We start from the raw sequence: 24,160 nt of genomic DNA, 5'->3' as shown, positions 1-24,160 counted from the left end.
CTGCATTAGTCTTTGGTGTTAAAATCCTAGTAGGAGATCGGGGGGGAGGGGGGGGGGGGGGGGGGCGATGCAGGGCGCATTTGTTTCTGCAGTTACTTTGCATGTAACTCCAAATGTGGCTCCAAAGGCTCCCATGCAGGGTGCAGAGGCGATCCACCCTTAAAGCTCCCGATAAAGAGGAAGGTCTTAATGTAAAACTAAGCCTGGGAGAAAACTTAAATTGTATTCCTACCTGGGAATTATCAATAAAGTTAAATGCAAAGAGAAGAGCTGGCCACAAAATCAGAGTCTGTGTGCTTTTCTAAGGACATTTGCAGCAATTTTCAAAATTTAATTTAACTTGTAAGAGAGGTAATGGCTAAGTACTACATAACTTCCATTACTAAAATATCCAAGTGAGATAATATCCCAGTGTTTTACACACACACACCCCACACATACATTCTCCACTTCAGGCAAATCTGCAGTTTGAAGGTTTTAGGTCCAGATTTTAACAGGTTTTGTAGAAACAGTTATGAAGAAAACTTTGGAAATAATAAGTATTTTTGCCAGAAGTATCAATAAGCTTTAAAAGAAACCATTTCCTTTATTTCTTTTTTAACTTATTGTTTTAAAGATATTATCAACTCGATATATAGGAAGCATGCTAACAGCAGAAAACAAATGCTATATTTTTGTTGCTCTTTTCTAATATATCCTTGCAAAGAGCTAACAGCCAGCTATAGGTGAGAATGCTGCTGATCTTGTGCTTGCAGCTGGACAAAACGTGAAAGAAACTATATTTTCTCTCTGTTTCTGCCATTTGTTGTTCATAACCTAAACAACTGGTTGATTCTAGTTAGAAGTAACTAGCTCAGTCTTAGGAGCCTGCCTTCAAAGATTTATAAGCAGTGTGTCAGCTTGCTTCCCTATGAAAATAGTAATATCCTCATAATAAAAGAGTATCATAATAAAAGATTACCCTTAAGGATAATCATGTCTGTCTGTCAGCTACTCAAGAATAAGAAAAAGCAAGAGAAGTCAATGGATAACAAAGTGAATGCTCTCTATCATGAGTTAAACAAGTAATTTAAAATATTATTTGCAATTTGTTTTTATTTTATTTTATCAGCTATCAGTGATGGACACTAAAAGGAACAAAACTGCATTTTGAGAATTTTTTTTAATTTTATTTTTCCTTTAAAAGATGCATACATTCATAAAATAAGTATACGCTAACTCAAGGTAGCTAATGGGATTTCTGCTTACTTTGGAAGAATGACACTGTTACTACTCTAAAAACAACTGTCCTTCATAATCAATAAAGCAATTCTGAAAGATCTTGTTTATAGATCATTAAAGTAAGGCTTAAATAAATGAATTTTTAGTTCACTACCAAAACTCCCTGCACAAATTGCAGTCTCCACTGGAAGAGGCCTGGACCACTGAAATAAGTCAACAATAAAATTCACCTCACAAGTTTTATCACTGATTCAACTGAGAAACAAAGAAGCCATTGTCAGGAGTGGTTATGTCTGGGAACATAAAGTCAGAACTTAAATAAGTAGCCATATACTCAAAGACTCCTAGTACAGTGCTCTTTCTATAGCCGGTAGAATGTCGACCACCTGCAACCTGGCTCTGCTTCTCAGCACGGATACCTCAGGCTTCTGCCACTACTTAAGCATTCTTACCGTATCTGAGACTCGCAACTGAGTGCGAGTTACCCACACACGCACAGCATGTTTGTTCTGAAGCCAGTTGTTCCTGAAGTTGTACAACGATTTCACATGTGCATGCAACCAGTAAGACTTACAATTACATGGCGTGTGTATTTCTCATATGCATGTATGCACATACATACACACATACATGTACATACACACTCTGTATGTACACATGCACTTATATTCTAATCACAAATGCTTAAAACTTTTGGTCTTTACTGAATACTGACACTTTCCAAAGTCTCTTTTGTCTCCATTTATGTTAGTGCCTTAGGCATGTGAAATTTTATTTAGGGATGGGTTAATAAGGAAACATTGCACTTGGTTTCAGCATGAAGACAAGAGTATTAAAAAAATTAATCTGTTTATCTTTTTTAGGTATACATTAGAAGCAAAAAGGAAATGACATTCAAGCAAAGAGGATCAAATTATCAAGACTGGGAACTGGTTTTGCACATATAAGTTTTCAAATGTCTTTGATGACGACTCATAATATATAAATTTAAAGACAAAAACCTGGCTAGTCAGTAACCTTCCTATTCAGTGACTACAGGACTTGGCAGTAAATGTCACCGCTAAAAAATATCTCACTACATTAACTTACTGGCAACCACATTTGCTGAATAAGTTCATAAACAGCCACAGGAAAAAAGACAACCAGAAATAAAGCTGCTAATGATTCACTATTTTCTAACATGCATAATCCTCAGCATACAGAACAAATTGATACATAAGAATAAAGATATCTTTTACGAAGACAGTTTCACTTCTCTATTCACTTCACCAAGGTGAAACTATAATCCAGGAACAGGTAAGAGTAACGAAGAGAAGGAGAACTTGAAGAATAAGTGAAAGGAAAAAAAGTTAATACTTCTCAGGGTAAAGACAGGAGCACATGCCCTGAAAATTCATCAGTTTTCCATTTACCAGTTTAGGTTTAGATCACTCCTAGAAAATCCACTGAGAACTTCTTAAACTCAAGAAAATTAACAAGTATCATCATTTATGGATATTTATAATTTTGTAAATGGCTCCACCATAATTACTTCCCAGTACTGAAATGCATAGGACTAAAACAAAAGGACACAGAACCTGAAGGGCTATTTTTCCTGTATGCTTAAAGAGGGCTACTGATAGCAGTCCTACATGACACAAATATGTCACAGACTCTCCAATGTTTAACTGATGTTTTGAGGACTGTCACTTTCTCCTCTCTTCCTTCCATACCCTTTGAAAATTTTACTAGAGTCTCTGGCAGAGTCTGACTTCTATCTTCAGCAAGCAGCAAGCAGAAGACATAAAATGATAACAGACTCTAAACACATTTTACCTACAGAAGCATATGAAATAAATAGAAGTGGATGGACTCAGTTTTCTGACTGACTGCTTATTTTACACCACCTCAAAGCTTATGGATTTTCAAATCATTATTCAGGCTACCCTTGGAATACAAAACATATTTTGCAAAAACACTGCATGGAAAGCAGTTTAAGGAAAATAACAGTTTTGTATCAAAATAGAATCATGAAGAATCTTCAATCTGCTTTGATGGTTTCTATGTGAAAATACAGTTGAAACAAATTTCTGCATAATTTAAGACAACTGGAACTGAACAGATGCTCTAATACATATACATACTCTTGATGAAATTAACTAAACATCTATCTGTTTTAAAACAGAAATAACTATAGTGTTAAAATAATGCCATGACTAGAAGTCAAAATGTGTGGCTTGCCTGTATTTCCACAGATGGGATCTTCAGAGAGTCCTTATGGGGAAAGGAATGCGGGGAGGCTTCCTCAGAGAGGAAATAGAAGGTTTTCTTCAAAACTAAAAATTCAACATTTTCAGTAAAATAGGTTTAATGTTTTTGTTTTTATGTAAACAGACCCTAGGAAGTGATCTGACAGTCTTAAGAAATTACCATTTAAAAGAAAAAAGGTCTGCAAGCTTCATCTTTCATCTACATGACAGATTTATCACAGGATAGGATGACTGAAGTTTATTCATTAGCTGATAACCTCCACATGCAACCCAAGCTTTTAATCTGCAATAAAACGGCGAACGAGGATGAGGCTTTCCGGAAAGGGAACTAAGTCAGCTTGGCTGAGCAGTGCCACACCAGTGGAAGGACACGGGAGATACAGGGACAAAACTCCCCAAAGTGAGCTCTGTCCAGCTGCTTGGGCTCCTTCATGCCCCAGAGAGCAAGAGATCACCAGCAGCCCCTTGCAGTTAAACCACATCTGAATAACATGGCTGCTGACTCTTCACTTCACAGCATGCAGGGCACTCTGAAAGGAACAGCTCCCACTTTAAAAGTTTTAAAAAGCAAAAGCTATGCACTCAATGGGGTCTTATCATAGTTTCACAGTATTTATACAGTCTGTGAGCCACTACCACTGCTCCAATCCAGGAGAACCTGAAGTTCTTGCACCGTCGAAGATGGGAATTTGGTAAAAAAATACAAACAGAAAAGCAAATTGAAAAATTGAAAAGCAAACAGAAATTGCTTATTAAAATCAACGCAAAGCCCCAAATTCTCTACTATAAGATCACAAGTTAAAGGCATTATGTCAACAGTCTGACTCTTTGTAAAACTTTTTCAAGAATTATATCCTGCAATTATGGAAAAGGTCACGACTACGGTAGATTTAAATATTTCAAAAAAAAGTCCTGTAGAGGAAGAAGGAAGGAAAAAATCCATATTAGCACAGGCTAATGGCCAGTCATGAACCACAAAACGAGCCCACAAAGTCCTCTGAAAGACACCAATTCTAATTTCTTTTAAATGAGAATTTTTAAAAAGAGGGAAAAAAGAGTTAAGAGCTGGTAACAGTTTCGGTCCTGCTTTAAACAAAGGAAACAAGTGCTCAGGGACACAGTGAAAGGAGTGAGGCTGAGGCAGCTATGAAAGGAGATAAGGTGGTCAGCACAGACTCCTCAGTCTGACCTTTCCAGCTCTTACAACAGCAATTGCACTGGACTCTTTGTAAAATGCTTTTGAGATGTCTAGATAAGTGATCATTAAGACAGCTGTATACCTCACAGCAGAGTGATACATGCATTTCTGTACCTACTTCAAACTGAGAAACAAAGATGCTAAGCAACTTGCCCAAGGTCATGCAAAGCTAAGGGCAAGAACAAACCACAGAGCTCTGACTCTCATAGCTCTTTAAAAAGAATCTGTCACAGTCAGGCATACACTAAAATAAATAAGTAAATGTCTCTGTATTTGACAATGTCTGACCTATGAAAGGAAGTAGTTTCAAGACAAGTGGCAAGAAACAAAAAACAGTTGCTGCAGAAAGCCCTACCAGGGAATAGCTGAACATCAGGAATAACTAGCACCACTTTGTAGGATATTTGTTGGACTGCCTGCTGTAGTATTACATTTGCAGAGCTAGACTTAAAAGAAAAGGCAATTCCAATCACACAGAACCTCAAAATATTGGAAATTCATAAAAAAGAAATGCAAAAATCAAGAACAACACATCAAACAAAAAAACCCACCAAAAACCTGAAAACACGCTGGTATGTACAACTTGCCACATGCAGAGAATCAAAACACTGCAATTTCTAGTACATTGTGCACTACCAAGACATGACTACCAGATGCCTACATAGTGAATCATCCCATTAAAAATGTTGTCGTTTTTTTCAGTCCACTAAAACCTTCTCTAGAAGCTGCAAAATTAAACTATTCTGCATTATAAATAAAAACAAACCCAGTAAAAGGTTCTTCTTTTGAATTCAGTACACCCATCAGACCTTACTATGGTGTTTTCTACTTTAATCATGTGGGTTTTTTCCTCCAAAATACATCAAAATAAGTGAAAATTAACCTCTACCACTCATCAACTCTTGCTACAGTAAAGCAAACAGGAAATACTCTTCTAGTTCTAAAATTTGCTTTGGAAATTTAAGTCGTGGAAAGAAGGAAAAAAAAGACACAAAGAGCATTTTCACCTGATTGCTAAAAAAAAAAAAATATGCTGCAAACACGTAAATAAATATTAAAGACTTTCCTCACTTAAATTACATTTGAAATATCCTAAGCCATTAGTTAAAATGACAGAAGAATACAGCTACCTGAAGACTATGTAAAGAATCTCTCTTTAACAGGCTTCTAAAGATTGCAAGCTAGAGCATCTAAAAAGGATATCCCTGAATAATTTAAGGCTCCTGGCATCTACATTGAAAGAGCTCCCTTGCTAAACCTGGAAGAAAGAAAGAACCAAAACAAAACACAGAGGTAAGAGAAAGAATAAAGGTCATGAAAGATCAGTGACAAAATCACTAGTGAAAAAAGTATTTTTCCCATCTTAAAGTTTAACCAGACATGGAGAAGCATAGATTTTACAGCCAGCTTTTCCTATTTACTGTCAATAGCTGTGGTCTAACATTACCATTTACCCGTTGGCAGTGTTAAGTTAACGCTGTGATGATCAGGGAAATGATACACAGGAACAAAACGTAAGAGAAGGAAGGAAACCGAAAAAGAAGGTAAAGCACAGCCCAAACTCTCATTAGCAGAAACTCAGTAACAAGTGAAAAGCAAAAAGCTAGATTTTATTATTAATTTTAAATAGATAACCTACATTTTAGGGCAAAAAGAAGAAAGAAAAAAACAAACTCTGGAAGAACAGACCAATGTAAATACGTATTATTAAAACAAAATATGATCACGCTATTAAGATATAACGCAATCCTGTTTGTTGCACAGTATAAACCTCATTTATAACCAATTGTACCAAGGTCAAACTACAAATCAGTGTATTGTTGATAATATCAAGTTTTCTCTACCAACCACATCCTTTAAACATCATCAAATCCTACCTACTTCCTCTCTTGTCTGTCACAGAAACCATCCAAACAACACGAACAAGCAACCTTCACCTCCACAGCTATTGACTTCAAGCAAACTGAACACTTTATTCATTTTTACTACTAGATTCGAAAGTCCTTTCTGTTCTACAGTATCTGAAAGCCTCACCACTGATTATAACAAGTGCAGGATCTGGCTCCTCCTTAGTATATGAAAATGGACTTGAAACAATAGGGGACCTTATCTGAGAAAGTTAATGCAGGTCACTCTTCTCAACATATGAATACTGACTCTATACAGATAGAAAAAGACTTTAACTAAATCTTACAAATTATGTAAGAATGCGAAAAAAGTGTCCCTCACACAATGTCTATCTAAGAATTTTAAAAAAAAAAGTTTCTTCATTTAATCTTTCACATAATTGCTAAAAGAAGAGTAATCGGGAAGCCACTTAAAATACAGAGCAAACAAGTCAGACATGTGTACAAGCAGATTCAGAATGGGGCAAAACCAACCTGCCTAACAGAGAATTTCCAAGTAAAAGCCTCCCCTCTTTCTGTGGAATTTTGACTTCTTAAGAGAATAAAGAGAGTTGGAAAATTACATTATTTAGTATGCAATTGTGATATTTTTCTAGTGGAACTTCAAGTCAAAAAAAAAACCTTTTAGATACATATTTTTCTTCCTCAGAACTCAAAAAGTTCAGTTATGAGCAACTGAACTGTGATTTGTTTTTCAAATTTCATCCAAACAGGCCAGCTGTTACCTACTCTTCATTCCACATACTCTGGACCACACAACAAACATGTTCTTTGTGATAGATATTAATTTTTTTTTAAATATTTAATGAAAAGGTGATATAATGTGGGCAACGTGAGGCTTTGAATGCTGTGACAAAAAAGGAAGATTTGGAAGTGCAGACATTCCTAACATTTATTAGGGAGGAAGGACCTCTTTCCAGAAGACATAATGGAGTAAAAACCAGAAATTTAAAGTTTAAACACATAAAATGACGTTTAAAGCATTAAGATGAAGCCTAACATACTGGATCTTTAGCTAGTAGAAATATGCACAATTCCAGTAACGTCAATAATATCACATGAAGTTATGCTAGCTGTTGATCTCACTCATAATATCTAAAGCCCACACCTAACTATAAATATATATATTATGTTTGCTTTTTCAAAACTGCTGAAGTTTAATAGCAACTCATAACTGAAATATTCATGGTCTCAAGCTAGCTTTGATGTTAAATCCCTAAGTGGATAAAGTGGACTGTATATCTAATCTAAACTAAATGTTTCCCTTAGTTACTAATACCAATGCAGTTTCACTAGTTAAAATCATTATTACAGAAATGAAACACAAAACCCATGGCACTTTAAGCGGCATTTAATCCTGCTCTGCACTAGGACACAGTGGTATCAGTTCCTCTGCTGCCTTCCACATCTTTGCTTCAAGAGTTGACTAACATGGTGATTTCTAGGCAAGAAAGTTTTAACTATAGCTTTGAAGTTTAAAGCCTATTTCTCTAGCAATGAAGCTAGAAATAAAGTGACACTGATTTTTGTGCCAGGACCACATACTATAAATGTTTCAGTGGAGAACTTCAGTTTTCTTTATATATTCTGCACATTGTTCACGCACATCCCTACCTATATGCAGCTCCATAAACAAAATTTGTGCAGCAAACCATAGTTTGCTTGCCTCTAAGCAAAAGTGTCTGTGACCTCCTTCACTGATGGACACTTCTTTCACCGGTTCTGGCTCAATTAAGTGTATGAAAGGCTGAGCCTACAAAAGCTTGCTCATCCTCTCCCACATTTTTGGTTTGTTTTTTTTTTTTTTAAAAAAAGGCCAAATGCTCCTGTCAGGCTGCTGCAACAGGATGAGTACTGCACAGAGTTACAGATTATATATAGTAAGTCATTATAATAGAGTTTGAAGGCAGGTTTGGATCCTGGAGAAAACAGTCACAATTGTGCTACTTCTGCAGCAGTAATTTCCCAATGGCTTTGATCATTGTGATCTCCATTCCTGCTTCACAGAGCCCACAGCTATATACATTATATCCAAGTATATGTCTGAAACTACATAACCTTTGCCAGAGAAACTCTCCAGGAAGCTCTCCTGACCTTTACTTAAGATAAAGAAACCAACTGAAATGAAGAAATAAATGTTCCTTTGATAATACTATGTAAGCTGTGGCTAAGGAACTTTGAAATACAACAGCATTCATAAAATAGCCATAGTAGGAGAATTTATCACCAAAAGCAGCCTCAACGGGGCTTTTCATTCACAGTTCACAAATTATTTTCCAAGAATTATTGACTTGTTGTGTAATGATAATTGTGGGTTAATAGAAGCCCCAGCTGAACTTTGTACTCTTACACAAAGGACGTAGGCACACATGACTATATTTGGACACAGCTCCATATGTAGGATAACATATCTGATTTTAAATTTATAGAATAGTTTTGGCTTTCATAATTTTTTTTTTAAAAGTCTTTGAATCTAGCAGTGGAAAAAAACCAACAAAAAACCTCAAACCTGTTACAAAGGGTAACTTTAAAAGTGACGATGACTGTTAGTTGGTATTATTCAAGAATTTCCCAAGAAAAACAAAAATAAATTGTTGCTATATAGGTATACCATCAGACGCCAGGGGACAAAAAAAAGCACTTTTTTTTCACCCTGAAGTATTGTATGAATACTCTCAATAAATGCTTCTTAAAACAATTTCCAAACAACTGAAAAAAAATATTTGTAAGAAAACTCAGCAACTCCGAGATTGATTTTTTGGGTTAAAGATTATTTTAGTGCATTTCTTTTTAATCTCTCAAATTTTAATCCCAATGCTTCAGTACATGAATGCTGTATTTAACAGCTATCTGGTTTACTGAACTGCAATAATTAGGACAGATTATTTAAGTTATTTAGCAAAACAGGAAAACTACCATGCACTCTGCTGCAATCAGCAAACACTGTTTAGAAGGGACCTCTGATGGTGCAGAGAAGCTGTGCCATAAGGAAGAAAGATGCCTAAAGAAGCTCCAAGAAGTGCGTGACTTTGTCATATAATGTTTTTCATGTCACCTCTTTACCACACACCCTTGCAAACACCCAAAACCACAGAAGAGCAGGTAGCCAGCATTCAACAGAATAAGTAGCAGTTTAGCATGTAAAGACAAGATTTGAGGAGTACAGGGTAAAAGAAAAAAAAATTGTGGGCAGCACACAATGCAAAGCATCAAATTTAACATTATTCCTGCTTCCTCCTATTAATTCTCAGGGAAATTTTGCTTTAGGAACAAAATGCCACGCGCTAACCATTTCTCCTTTGTTTCCCTTGGGCTGTGGGGTGGGAATGACAGGAGAAGGGCCCTCGCTAAAGGTAATATCTTCAGTCCAAACAACTTATTTTGGCTGCATGTGAAAATGCCACTTGCTCTGTCTATTCATTGCGTTGATGTCACCGACTAGTGAAAGGAGCTATCACATGACTGCAGATGACACAATGAATAACAAATATAAGGACCCAAATATAAATATACAAATACATGTTTTTTAAGAAAGTGATGATTCATACTATACTTACAACTTTCAGCCTGATAGTCTGGAACAAACTGTTCGTCATTGTCAGGTACCTGAGCTGAAGAAAGGAAAACAAAATCAAAAAACAAACAAAACAAAACAAAACAATAAAAACAAGGAAAGAATTAAAAGAAGCCATTAAAGCATAAATAAAGATTCTAGTGCTTAATTTGAAGCACAGCCAAGATTAAAACTAGGATATTTTTCCTCATTGTTGAATATGAAAACTAGGTGAGCACATTGTTTCAGTAACACATAAACCTTGAGGTAAAGCTGTGCAGCACAGTGCGAGTCCGGAGCAACCTCAGAACAGAGCGACTAGGGACGGGAGGATGCAAAGACTGACACTGGCACTTGCCCTGCCTCACTCCCTACATAAGGCTCTGGACCTACCATACCACTGGTGAAAACCATTAGTGCTCATTTTCAAAATACCTGCACAGAAAGTCTTCATAAAACCAAATCCCAGTGTTTAACCTTTATGCATCTCAAACACCTAAGTATCATACCTTTGGATTACTTAAAAACTTTTTCAATTTTTCATGGCAGAGAGTCAACATAGTTCAGATTTTTAGTTATTGTTTTAAATACTCAAAAAGAACTATTTTACCAGACCACACACATAAAAAAATACCAAACCAAAACAAACAAACTTACTTTAGGTAAGTATTATTATTAACATCCATTCACTTTGTGTGATATCATCTTCACTTTTAGGGAAATGTCATCACAAACACGAGCTATAAAATACGATAATTTCGTGGTCTGCTGATACAGAATTTTGCATTTGTGGTACCTCTGATTATTTTCACTGTATATCTAAGACATTAATTATTTCTCATACTGTGTTGTAAACTGATCTAAACCATTTCAGCTGAAATACCACTGAACATATATTACAGGTGAATACATTCAAACAGCTGCAGAACATTTCACTGATAAGCATTGTCCTCAGAACACAACTGATTCTCAGTACATCCTGAGGGAGATCCAGCTTATCATCTCTGAACTTTGTCATCTTTTCCTCAACATACACTAACTGGAATCATCACAGCAACCCTGTGCAAAATTATCTGTTTGAAAAGATTTTAATTTACATAGTTCTTGCCTAAAGACAAGCAAATAATTCACATAATCTTAATTAAAAGTTAACATCTGCCATTATCTGGTTACCCAACAAGATTTTAGAGGTAAATACTGGTTATATAATCACTTATCAAAACTGTGACTATCAAACCATTAAATACACAAAATGACAAAACAGAACTTTAATTCCCTTCAGAACACTTTCTAGTTTAGGAAGCATATGTTCCTTTTATACATGCAGGACCACTACTAGTTTTAATATAGTTTGTTTGAATTTAAAATGTAAATAATAATTAAATATTTCATTATAATTACCATTTTTTTGAATGGGCACTACAGTACTTCTCACGGACCAGATTTCCACTCCTTACTCAGTAAATATTTCTAATGACTTAACTGAGATTTTTTTTTTCTGGGTAGAGTTCAGAATCAAGCTCATCAATCACACCAACAAAATGATTTGCTCTTGATCTTAAAATAAATGTTTAAAGTCCTACTGTCTTAATTCCTGCAAATACTCTTTAAGAACAAATGACCTTGTGGAATCGGCAAAGATCAATTTGAAAAGTATAAGACAAATAAAAAATAATACTAAAAAAAAAAAAACCAAACCATTACAGTAAACTATCCTTTTAGGAAAAAACACTACCTCTGAGTATATGTTAACTCCCCAAAGTTTGAAGCTGTATAAAATATGCATTTTACCAAACCAAATATTCACAATATTTTTGATGCATTGCATTTCTCTTTCTGCCAGAGATACCACAGGACTTTTAACCAAAATGAACTCAGGGACAATATGAGCTCTGCAAATTCTGATATTTCATGCAATTCTCTGCATGCAAATGTTAGATATTTTCTTTACAAAAATGCCAAATATGTGACCATCACAGAAGAATTCATTTATGAATTCAAGGTCTCCTACGTAAAAAATCGGTTCCTAAGAACTTCTTACATTTACCAACATTTTTGAAGGGTTTGAGAGAACATTCAGAGTTAAAATAATTTTATGAAGTCATTTCTTAATTCTTAAGCCAGCCATAATTTTCATATCCAGCAAGGAGGTTAGTATGACCAATATTTTATACACATACATGCATTTTATATATATAGAATCCAGGATTTCTGAAGAAGGCTAAAAGAAAGCAAAAAACCTCCTGTTGACATCAGAAGGTTACATTTTGTGCTTGCAGAACTGGGGCAACAATCTCACATAATTTTCTAGAGTGTACTCTCCACACCGAACTGCCTCACCGGAGCTTTGTTCAGGATTTATCAGTTTAACTTGACTTACTCCAGAACAAATCTGTTGTAGAGATTTATGGATATATCAATAAATACAGTCTTTTTTTCCCTCGGCCAGAGTAAGCAAAAATAAAATACATCTGGTTGTACTGTCATGTAAAATCAGTTTATTACTTTAGAGGTACTGTCATTACCAAACAAGAAAAAAATACTTTATTCATGGATCCCCAAAATTTCTGAAGGCATATTTAATAGAGATCAAAGCATATCATTTTGTCAGCACTCTAGAAATAGGTGGAAACTATGCTCTCAAAATGTATTTTAAATACAATATTGACATAGCTTTAAAAGACTCTGTAAGAAAAGGAATACAGCAAGTTAAGAAGTGTTTAAAACCCTGCCAAACATAAACAAACCAAATAACAACATCCAAAGTGTTCAATCCAGGAACATGCACTTCTGAATGGAATCTAATTTTAGTAGCTCCGGTACCTTAGAAACAAGCTCACATGCCTATATGAAGAAATTAAAAGGACCTGCTAATTGTTGGCAATGAACACTTAAATTATGCCTTCATTTAATCTGATATTATTTTTAAACTAGTACAACTAGTGCACACATGATCATACCGCAGAAATGCAAGCAACCATCATCACCTCAAAACACAGACATCTTGCAGTGGGAGGGCAAATCGCTGGGATAAATCATGTCATTACTCAAGGCAAGAAGGCCTTTGTACCCGGAGTTTGGATAATTACAGGCAGACTTTGTAGCAAATTAAACAGGTAAAGACACTTCAACCGGAATGTCCAAAAGGAAATCATTACTCGCATTGTTGCAACGATCTGCGCATTTAAACATGTATGTCACTCATTTCTGCTTTTCTTTTCTTCACAAGTACTACAATTCAGCAAGGCTGCTATAAAATCTTCATTGGTCTTCTGTTAACATACTCAAGACAAAATGTATAAGTCACCAAAACTTTTTTTTACTTTACTTTGCCATTCAGAGGAAAATTGAAAAAGATATCTGAAATGATCATCTAACTGAATGAGAATATTTCATCAACTTACTTAATTATGGGAGTTTGAGAAGGCAAGTATATTCTAAAAGACTAATAAAAGGTTTTGAAGGATATTAAGCATGCTGCTTTTATTGCTAATAGCAGAAGTAGCTACATTGGTTCATTGCACATTCAGAGCCATCAAGTCTCAGACTCCTGAAGCAGACATCTGCAGCGTAAACGATCCAGCTCAGCCTGGATTGTTAGCAAAAGTTTTCTTTTTCTTCTGATTATAGCTACAATGTCTTAAGAGGATTTGGGAAATGTACACAACGTTAATGATGATTTAGAGGATGTAATCAGTTTCGGTTTTACAGTTTCACTGCCTACTGAGTTAAACTCAATTCGCCAAAAGCAAACATACAGCACAAAAATACTCCATATTTGTTTGTAGTTTTTAGAGCTTTAAAAAGCCTTTGAAAAGCTGAACTGACAGCTCATTTTGCAAAGGGAAAGCAATTTTGGGGGGGGGGGGGGGGGAAAGAAGTTTCAAACTAGGGCCTGTTAGCTTGCTTTAATTGCAAGTAAACAAAAATAAAAAGTCCCTATTAACAAGCATCCAGGACAAAAGGAGTTAATATTTAATTAAAACCAGCTCTATCCACTGTAACAATGACCTGGAGCCAAACAAGGCAGAAGATGTGTGAGTCATTCTTTCTGCCAGTGAATGAGACAGCTGATCTCCGAAGCAATTCCTCAAGACAAGCAGTCAGAACTGGAGTTCTGCCTCCATTCACAAAAACACAGTCCAGCATGAACCATGTGGCCCCAACCACAAGTTCTTCATGTCACACCCTTCCAGAAAGCTACAGCAAAGTAAACTTGAACTTTAGGCATAAACACACTGATTTCACTGCTTTGTCTCAAGATACAGCACAGACCTGCTGAGGAAGGTTATTTCATAAATGAAAAGTTAAGTGAACTATAAAGGGCTTAAATTTAACTCTTCCTTCTCCCCATTACAAACTGCTTCCAAAAGCTCAGCTGCACTCTAGGGAAAGGTGCTCCTGTTAAAAAATAGAAACTTTCCAGAAAAACAAGAAGCTGCAAACCTCCTCGCTTTACTTAAAATTTTATTTTGGGTAGCAAAACACTTCCTGCGGTACCGTGTTCTCTGACCTCACACTTCACTTTTAGAGCTAAGAGCAATTTGAATAAATCATTGATATTTGAAAACAATGTGGCTGAAGAAACTGAAATTGACAGGAAATTACATATGAACGGTAGTATTTTAGCTTCAGCTAAAATAAGACTTCAGGGCTCAACAGTAATGAGTCTATTGAGTTTTCTTTGATTCATTGTCACTACTGAAGATCCAAAAGATTGTATAAATTTTAAGTATTCCTGAAAAAGTGGGGTGGGGGGGGCAGATTTTTTCACGGGAAACAACTGTTTCTAACGAAGGAGCATTCAGAAGGCAAAACAGTGTCAAATTTCAAGTTTCAATTTTCAGTAAAAAATATTTTTTCCCAAAAGTCCTGGGTTTGCTATCAAAACAACCCAAACCCCTTTTTACATAATGTGAGATGCTCTGACCAATAAACTTAAGTACAGTTCAAAACTAACTCCAGATCTCAAAATTCTTCCTTATGTAAATAATCCCTAGGAATAGGAAGATGGTTTTTCAGAATCTGCTCTTCATTTGCTGATATACTAAAAATGAGCAAAAAGTTAGCTTAAAAGAAACACTCTCATTTAACATTTTGCTACATCCATCATGGTTCACAAACCCCACTACAGCTTTGAAAATTATTACTCTGAACAAAAGCCATTTACTTTTCCAATAAACAAAAGTTTATTACTACACAGATTTTCAGACGTGGATTTCTGGTGATTTTATTAATTTTGGATTTCTTTTTAAAACAACATTCCCCTCATTTTGCCTAATCTAACTTTTCTCCTATTTTTTTGTGCTCAGATATTTAGGATCAAGAGTTATGAGAACCTGAAATCCAAATCTTTCACATCATCAGAATACACACACACAGAGGAATTAAAGAAAACAAACAAACAAACAAACAAGGCTATTCTGTGTATTACAAATTCACTACAAGTGAAAATCTTATCCCTGCTTTTTAAAGCAGTAGTCCTCATCAGATAGACTTCAGCCATGGGCATTAAATTATCATTTCCTGATGGTTTTTTGCTCCTATAAAAATGCGGATAGTTCTGGAATACGGCTACATAGCACTTGCCTTACACTGGGTAAATTTTACAACTTTTTGGCAAAAGAAAGCTTGTTAGCTAGAGTAAGCAGCTACACATATTCACTAATTTAAATGAAACCACTCTAACTAGATCAATATTTGATGATCTATCATTTTCTTTTATTAAAAATAATCCTTTGAGAAGTAGAAACTACTTTATTCATATCTCGTCATTTAAGAAATAAACAAGAAGTGACACTAGCTTAGACATAACCACAATGCTGATGCATCTGGCATGAACAGAGGGTAGAAACATTTCCTAATATTCATTCCAAATTTGGGTATTTATTACTTGAGAGATACCAAGAACTTACTTTCAGATACCAAGAACCGCCTTTAAATACAGGTAGCTTGTAGCAGCCATCCACTCAATTAAGCTAAACTGCAGTAGAGACATGAATCCGTTACCTGTAGCTATTTCAACCACTTACTGTTCACTTAATCTTTTCCTACTTTTTGAAGTCACCCAAAGAACACTGTAATTATTTTTTTCAGTTTATTATCATCTGATAAACATATTATCTATTGCTCTAAAAAGCAGATACAGTGCATAAATTCATTATTTGTCTTTGCTTGGGATGCCTTTTACACATCTTTAACAAGCTGTAGGAGACAGTAGTATCTGATTCTAGTGTTTTGTTAATTTGTTATTCTCTCAAAACCAAATGCTTTCACCATGGAGACACTCAGTCACTTAAGAATGTATCCTCTGCATTCACATTATTAAAGAATAAGAAGTAACAGCTACCATGACAAGGTAACACTAGATTTATATTTGAACCATTTTTTTTCAAGTCACTGAACAACTGCTATCTGCCAAAACCAATCTGATTCCAAATATATAAAATTAATAAAGTCATTTTATAGTATTATCATGCAAAATGTTGCCATCAAGTTATTTAAGTATAAACCAAAAGATAATATCTGAATACTATTTGCCTTCATTATCAATAGGCAACTAACTTTATCCTTTCAAGTTTGAAGATTGAAACAATTATTAAAGGCTTCCCACTTTTAATTTCTGGCATCAGGAAACAGTTACAACCACTTCTCTCCTGCATAACAGATGACATAGGGGAACCTTACTCAGAGTAAGTTTTACACCAAAATAATTCAGATTCTTTCTTACCTATCTAGTATAAATCAAAACTCATTTCCATAAAAATCCATTAGTGTGCAGCTACTGGAATACATTTTTAGTAGTATTCAGCTTGTTAATTATGGACTAATAAAATATTAAACAGGTTACTATATTGTTTACATTTCTGATTAATCTTTTTCACTATTTTCATTAGAGATACAGTATTTTCTCATTTCTTTTCTGTTTACTTGTTTACCGTCAACTTGTCACAGGTAACACTAAAATATGTGATGTAGTAAGGATAACGTCAAGAAAAGCAAACCAAAAAAATCAATAAGCATTTTTTGTGTGTGTCATAAGATGCAATTCACTTTCTTCTCCTAACTTATAAGTAGGTTTTTGACCTGATTACTCCCCATTGTGGATCTGAACTCATGGGAAAAACCTGGTCAGCTGCCACTGCTTTTTTTAAAAAGGGTCAAGATGTTTTAAAATTTCATGGTCATTTCCCTGGCTCCAAAGCATTATGAAAAGAAATATGTAAACACTACTGATGCTGCCAAATTGGCAGACTTCTAGCCTATGAAGGTCCAGAACAACATAAATGGACACATCTAGCAATGGGTAAACAAGTCTGATTTAAAAATCTGTTTCCTGGCTAAGCTGATCCATGTAGACATTTGAGCAGAACTACAGTATCATCAAACACCGGTATATTATAAAGACTACCAAAAGTTTTGGGCGGGTTTGTTTAACAAAAATTCAGGATCAAGTTAATAGCTCAATATTTGATTTTGTCATCTTGACTTCTTACTTCACTTTTAGTTTAGCCTTGAAAAAAGCTGTGTAAAGTTTGTGTTTTAAGGAACAGCTAAAAACCATGGCACGGCCTGAAACTCATAGATTTCTTAAAGTATTCCTAGAACACAGAAAAAATCTGTGGTATTTAGTTGTAGTATGCTGTGGAAAACATAATTATAACATCACTTAGCTTTATTATCCTCTGCTAGGTGAAAAGGTAACTTTTTTTTCCATTTTGAAATACTTACCAGATGATGTTATCTGCTTTTACAAAGGTTCCTCAACCTAGATGACATAGGACTAAATACTTTTCTCTCTCAAAGCCTATCTAAATTTATTCAGTGAAACAGACTCAGCTAAAGAGATAAAAAGGCTCCCAAACAATTCATTCTAGTCTAAAATAAGCAGTGCCTCCAGAAAAAAAAAAAAAGTCATTACAGTAATTTATGTACCTAGAGAAATTATTAAATTAGTTTTTAATTCCATATTATTCTTCAAACTTCATTATGAATCATTATGCACATTCATTATGAATCTGCACGTATTTTTGTAACTTATGATCAAAGAAATGTAATAATTTTCAGAAAAATAAAATATCCTTGCCAGTGAAAAATTAAACTAAAACTTCTCCTTTCCATCAAAAAAATAGTATATTTTCAGTAGTATTTTAACATACTTCTGGCTTGTTAGAATGAATGAGATAACACAAAATAAGAAATCCTTAGGAAAATTACCACAGGGAGGCAGTTACAGCTGTATCTGATCATTATACTAAAAAATGACCTTAATGCAAGACATCCTGTTTTCAATGATTACAAAAGAATCATATTAATTCATAAAAGTATATCCTCTGTTCCATTAATTTAAAAAGGACTTTTTGACTACATACAGCATAACCACATGCTAAAAATAATGCTATAGGAGAATAAAAATGTCAGCAAAATAAACAATACTCCACAACTTACTTACAGGTAAAGAACTTGGCTAACTACATACAAAGCTGTTTAAACAGAATCAGTATGTAGGCATCAGCAATATTTCTCTCTTTCTGTGAAAACCAACAGCAAGCATTTCAAAACAACATACCTCCTTTCCAAAAAAAAACCCAGCCAAAACATCTATTCTACAAACAGCTGTGTATAGTCCACTACATGATAAAAATTAAACATATGTTAATACTCACATGCATTTAAATCAGGAAAATATTGCACAGATTATTTGAAGTTGCATCAAAATCATGCTTATTTCAGATGCAGAAGTTTACATAAAAATTCCAATCAGAAATATTAAGAACAGAGAGTGCATAAAAATCTTTATGCTTCAAATAAATTGTATTGTAAATATCAAAGGAAGAAAAATCAGAAAATACTGCTGAAGAGAATAAAAACACTTCAACAAGAAGAAAGCTACCTTGCATTTTGTTAAAGTTCTCTTAAAGCTTGTATTTTTGTTATTGTTAAACACAAATCTCTTTAGATTTAGAAATCTAAATTCAGATTTCTACATTATTGTTCTTAAACCTTCTCTCTTCAGTAGAATGTGCTCTGCAAGATTATTTGAAATACTTAAAAGCACAAGCAGGTGTAAAACAGACCGATGTTAGTTTCTAATCAGTCAGTACACAATCTCACAACTACAAATACGAAGACAAAAATAACATGCAAAATATTTAAAGTTTTCTGGAAAAAAAAAAAAGAAAAAAAAAGAAAAAGAAATAGTACTTTAAGTATTCCATACACACCTAATGTTCTGTGTTGTGAACAAGGTGGAAAGAAGACACTTGCACTTAAATCTTGAAGCATCCCGTCCCGATGAACCCAGAGAAACTAATTTCTGCCATCAGAAAAGTACTCCACCAGAACACCAAATAATTATATGTGCTGCTCTAAAGGAAACAGCAAGCCCAGTTCTGGCTGTATGTAGTCTCTCGAGGTACAATAATATAAACCTGATCAATTGCAATTAAAATCTGAACAGAGGCTTAGAACTTGAAGTCTTGGTGCATTAGTTCTTGCCAAAAGCAGATGTGATTGTGAGCTGGAAGCAATTTCTCCTGGTAATTTGTGATGACACTGGGTAGAGCAGCCCCAGAGTCCCCAAAGACAAACTCATCAGAGGCTCTAATGTATGCATGACACACGAGGTGGCTCTTTTAGAGCTCAATTAATTGGGCTGAACATTAAGACAGCAAGTTCAGGACTTTTTTTTTTTTTCTTCTTCCCTCTCCAGAGTTGTTTTTCCTCTTTTTACAAGCAGTTTTTTCCCTTACCTTCTGCAAGCCATGTCTCCTGTAATTGGCTCAGATCTTGAAAGAGTTCTGCAAAAAGATGAAGACGTGGTTAAGAGACTCATACCTTTAATCTCTTCATAACATTAAAATATGTTTCAAAATATATTTTCCTGAAGAACCATGTACATTGATTCTATTTTGGCAGTCAAATGCACAGATAAAAGTAAGTATTTTCCAGTGGCAGTTAATGATTTTTCTACACCTTTTCATAAAAAAGAATACTTACTGAATTCTTTTATCATCTCTTGAAATAACAACCAGAATCTTAACCAAGCTCTGTAGTACAAAAGGCTCATTCAGTAATACATAGAAAAGTTAAAAATGGTAATCTTTCTTACAGGTGAACTACTTCCTATACAATATGGCCCTCCTCCTGCAATATCTGCCCCAGATAAAGCTCTCTCGACTTCAATGGGAGTTCTGCCTGAGCAATGACTGAGTATTTTTATTAGCAGGGTCATAACTATCATATAAAAACTTCAAAATAAAGACCTGAGATGCTGCAACAGCAAACAGAAATGGGAAATCTTTTATACTTTCCTTACATTTTACTTTGTATGACAACAGAACCACCACTGTTTCCTCTATGCTATACCTGCTTCACTTCTTTAAAGTGAAACCACTTTCTGCATGGACTGAGTTTTGCAGTAGCTTACCACTTTATTTTTTGCAATTCACCGAAATCAATTGCTTATAATGAGTGTAAACCAGAGCAGCATTCAGCTTACTTGCAAAGCTCAGAAACTCGGTTACAAAAATTCTGTTTACTAAGCCTAAGTAGGATATTTGAACTGACAAATGGTTTATTTTTAATTTATTGTATTTTTAGAAAGACTTCCTCCTTTATGAATGCTGACAGATAAGTATTTACATACACTTAAATGACACAGGCTATTCATTTATCCTGTGGACTGATATCCCATGTTCATGCTGGGAAATCATTTAACTGAAAATTAAATAGTTGATTTCTTTTCAATCTATCCTAGAATAAACTTTTCCAAACAAGTAAGTAGGGACTTTGAAAGATTTATCAATGTGTCCTTACCCTGGATTTATAGAGGGTTAGCTGCAGGCTAACTTTCTATACGTCTTACACACATACAGAGGTGTAGGTGTAGCATTCATACCAACCTTGTAATCTAAAATGTTAACAGCTACTGCCAAACTACAGTTCCCAAGCTACAGTCATGTGAGTGGCTACTAATGGTACCAAGTTCCAAATCTTTAGCCCTCTAAAACTTTATCCGCTTCAGAGTTTCTAAACCAAATTTCCCAGGATTTTTAACCCTACCAGTTCTATTGCAGTTACACAGCAATAGAAACAGGCTACCAGACACTAGGAGCCTGACCGCTAGCTCTACAGTAAAGCCAGAGTGAAAACCAAGTTTCTACACCAGCATTTTCAGTCCCGATGCCACCAGAAAACACAAACCAGTGAATGGGATGTTAAAATGGGAGCAATGAGAAGAACCCTGAATTACCCTGAAGGTGAAAGAGCCAGGTGTGGTGACTTGTGTCAGAGGCTGCAAAAGCTTGGCCTAGGGGCATGATATTGTGTGCCATAGATGCAGCAGTATCTAAAATGTAACCAGCTAAGTCAAGGAAAGAGTATCAACTTTATCAATTTGTTGCTTTTGCCAGTTTGTTTTGCAATAGTAAGTACAACTTTGGTGTCTTGTTTATTCAGATTGATCTAAATATATTCCTCTCCTAAATAAATAAATAAATGTCTCTCCAAAAGCTTCTATGCATTAGTAAGGGGGGAGTGTGGGGGATGTGGAACACAACAAGCCCTCACCTTCTGAATCATGAGCCAGGTCTCTGTTAATGAATTTTCTTTTCCTGACATTTGTCGGTCTCTCATTACAGTTTCTCCCACGCGGATTCTATAAACAGGAAAGATCAGTTACTTTAGAAATCTGAGGTTTGGAGATTTTTTTTCATTTATGAAGAGTACTCAAAGCCAGAATGAATTCTTTACATTTTCAGAGGGAAATGATCATCTTGCAGCCTCCAATTTCTAGCAAAAGATACTACTGAGCACCTAATATCTTCCAAAAGATTCCTATGTCTAAATGCATCGTATTTATATCTATATATGTAGACATCTATTTGTACAGATATATAATGTGTTCAAGCATCAACACAATACCAACCATGTATTTTTAGCATCTAAAGTACATAAACCAACACAATAGCACACAAATCCTCTCTGCCTAAGCTATGCAGGAGAACCTAGATATGTGATTATAAGACTGCTTTGTTTCCCTATGTTACTTTTAACATTGTTTGCAAAGTCCTGAAAGCAGAAAAAAAGGCAGAAAAAACCCCTGTTAACGTTTGCCTAAACTTCATTCTTCAGAGTGTGCCAGGCAAATGCAGCCAGAAACTTTGAACGCAGCTGCTGCTGCTCTTGCCTCTCTCATCCGCAAATCATGTGCATGATTTTTTAATCATCCCAAAACTGTCTTTAAAAGAACATGATGCTTGAACATGAAGCACTGAAATAACTAAGAAGATAGGCTCATCTTGCAGGCAAAGCTGCCAGATGAAGAGTGGCCCCTACAGCGGTAACAAAGCAGATACCCTGCAAAACTCCCCCACAGAAATAAGTCGGAGTCAAGTTTATAAACACCAACTTCGAGCTGATCACTCACATTGGTGACCATGTAAGGCACTTGCTGGTCATAAAATCCATCCATTCTGCAGTTCTTCCACAACTCTTAGCTCAGTGTTTTATTTACTGGGCATTTGATCTGGAGATTTCGTCGGGACTTGGACTCCAATAAGCCTAGAGGGGAATACAAGATGGCTTTTAGATTAAAAAAAAAAAAAAAATCATGAATGAACTGCTTGAATTTGCATAGCTAATTAACCTCAAAGAGTCCCATTCATAAAAACAACCCTCCCTTCTCTTCCTTCACCTGGGTTACACGCTTCTGCCAGGAAAACGTGGAGCGAAAGCACTTCGAGGCAGGAGCAGAAGCGAGGCGAGAGGCAGGGTTTTATTTACACAACCCGCCGTATCCCCCGGGCGATCCGCGCAAGTGGCAGCCCCGTCTCTCGCAAACGTGTGCTCAACTCGTAATGGCGAACGGCGGGGCTCGGCGCGCACCTCACGGCAGCGGCGCCGGCGGCTGCAGCGCCCGCCAGCCGCAGCCACGCACACACACACACACACAAACACACACACACACACACACACACACACACACACATCCCCGCCGCTCCCACCCCACACCACCCCCTCAGTGCACGCACCCAGCCACCTTCGCCCCCAGGATCGCTTCTGCAGCCCACCGCCGAGTAATACTGCGGGGCAGCGGACAAAGTTGCGAGGAAGACCCACCTGAAGGCCACGCGCGACGATCGGCTGCAAAAAATTCCCTCCAAATTTAATAAAAACATTAATTATTCCCCGGCACTTCCCCCTTGTAAGCGGTGAGCGCCACTGACAGAGCTCAATCCCGTGGTTTTTCCTCTCCTCCTCCTCCAGGGGCCCCCGAGCCGCGCCAGCGGATCCCCGCCGCCCATTGGCTCCCCGCGCCCCCCGCCGGATCGCCGGATCGCCGCGCCGCCCGCCCCGGCCCCGGCCCCGGCCCCGGCCCCGGCGTCCCCCGCCCCGGCCCCGCTGCCAGCGCGAGGTGACACTGCTCGCCCTTCGCCTCCTCTGCCGGGGTGGGCGGGGGTCGGAAATCGCAGCGCGGGTGCCGCCACATAGATCCCGGGATCCTGCTGCGGGCACGCCATGTCCCCTACCCCGGCGGCTGGCGAGGCCATCCCCTCCCCTCACTTTTTTTTTTTTTTTTAATATATAAATAAGTAAAGTTTAGCCTTTCTGACTCGGAAAAGCAAAAAAGCTCCACACGCGCGCGCGCGCTCCTTTTCTGATGGCAAAGCAGTCCCGCAAAACTTCGCGACAGCCCAGAGGTGAGGAAGAGGTGAGCGGCTCAGGCCACGCCGGCAGAGGCTTCGCACCGCCCTGTCGGGATCTGGTGGCATCCGGGGGTTGTTGCTTCGTTTGTTTTTTTGTTTTCTTTGTTTTGTTGTTTTTTTGGGTTGTATTTTTGTTTTGGTTTTTTTTTGTTTTTTTTTTTAGCTGAATCATAGAAAGCAGTTGTTATTTCTGTTCGGATGACATAATTTCTAGGTTTTGTGGACAGCATTTGGCAGCACCCAGGCACCGGATCTAGGGGATTTTTTTTTTTTGATGCAGCGGTGCCGGGACATATCAAGCTCCTCAGAATTTCTGAGGACTT

General features: G+C 36.5%; 1 protein-coding gene across 2 annotated transcripts in view; it reads right to left on the bottom strand.

The window, feature by feature from the left end:
- Positions 1 to 23,323, bottom strand: part of ETV1 (ETS variant transcription factor 1) — a 65,348-nt gene extending 42,025 nt beyond the window's left edge. For both annotated transcript variants that reach the window (XM_061996396.1, XM_061996395.1), the window contains exons 1-5: positions 23,251 to 23,323; positions 22,559 to 22,692; positions 21,700 to 21,787; positions 19,881 to 19,928; positions 10,133 to 10,186 (exon numbers count right to left, since the gene is read on the bottom strand). In XM_061996396.1, coding sequence (XP_061852380.1) covers positions 10,133 to 10,186; positions 19,881 to 19,928; positions 21,700 to 21,787; positions 22,559 to 22,603 — 235 coding nt within the window. In that variant the 5' untranslated portion in view covers positions 22,604 to 22,692; positions 23,251 to 23,323. The remainder of the gene's footprint in view (positions 1 to 10,132; positions 10,187 to 19,880; positions 19,929 to 21,699; positions 21,788 to 22,558; positions 22,693 to 23,250) is intronic.
- Positions 23,324 to 24,160: the final 837 nt, after the last annotated feature.

The sequence above is a fragment of the Colius striatus genome, chromosome 5 (genome assembly GCF_028858725.1).
Source record: "Colius striatus isolate bColStr4 chromosome 5, bColStr4.1.hap1, whole genome shotgun sequence".
NCBI lineage: Eukaryota > Metazoa > Chordata > Aves > Coliiformes > Coliidae > Colius > Colius striatus.
The sequence above is the reverse complement of the archived record's forward strand: the minus strand, read 5'-3'. Positions and strand labels throughout refer to the sequence as shown.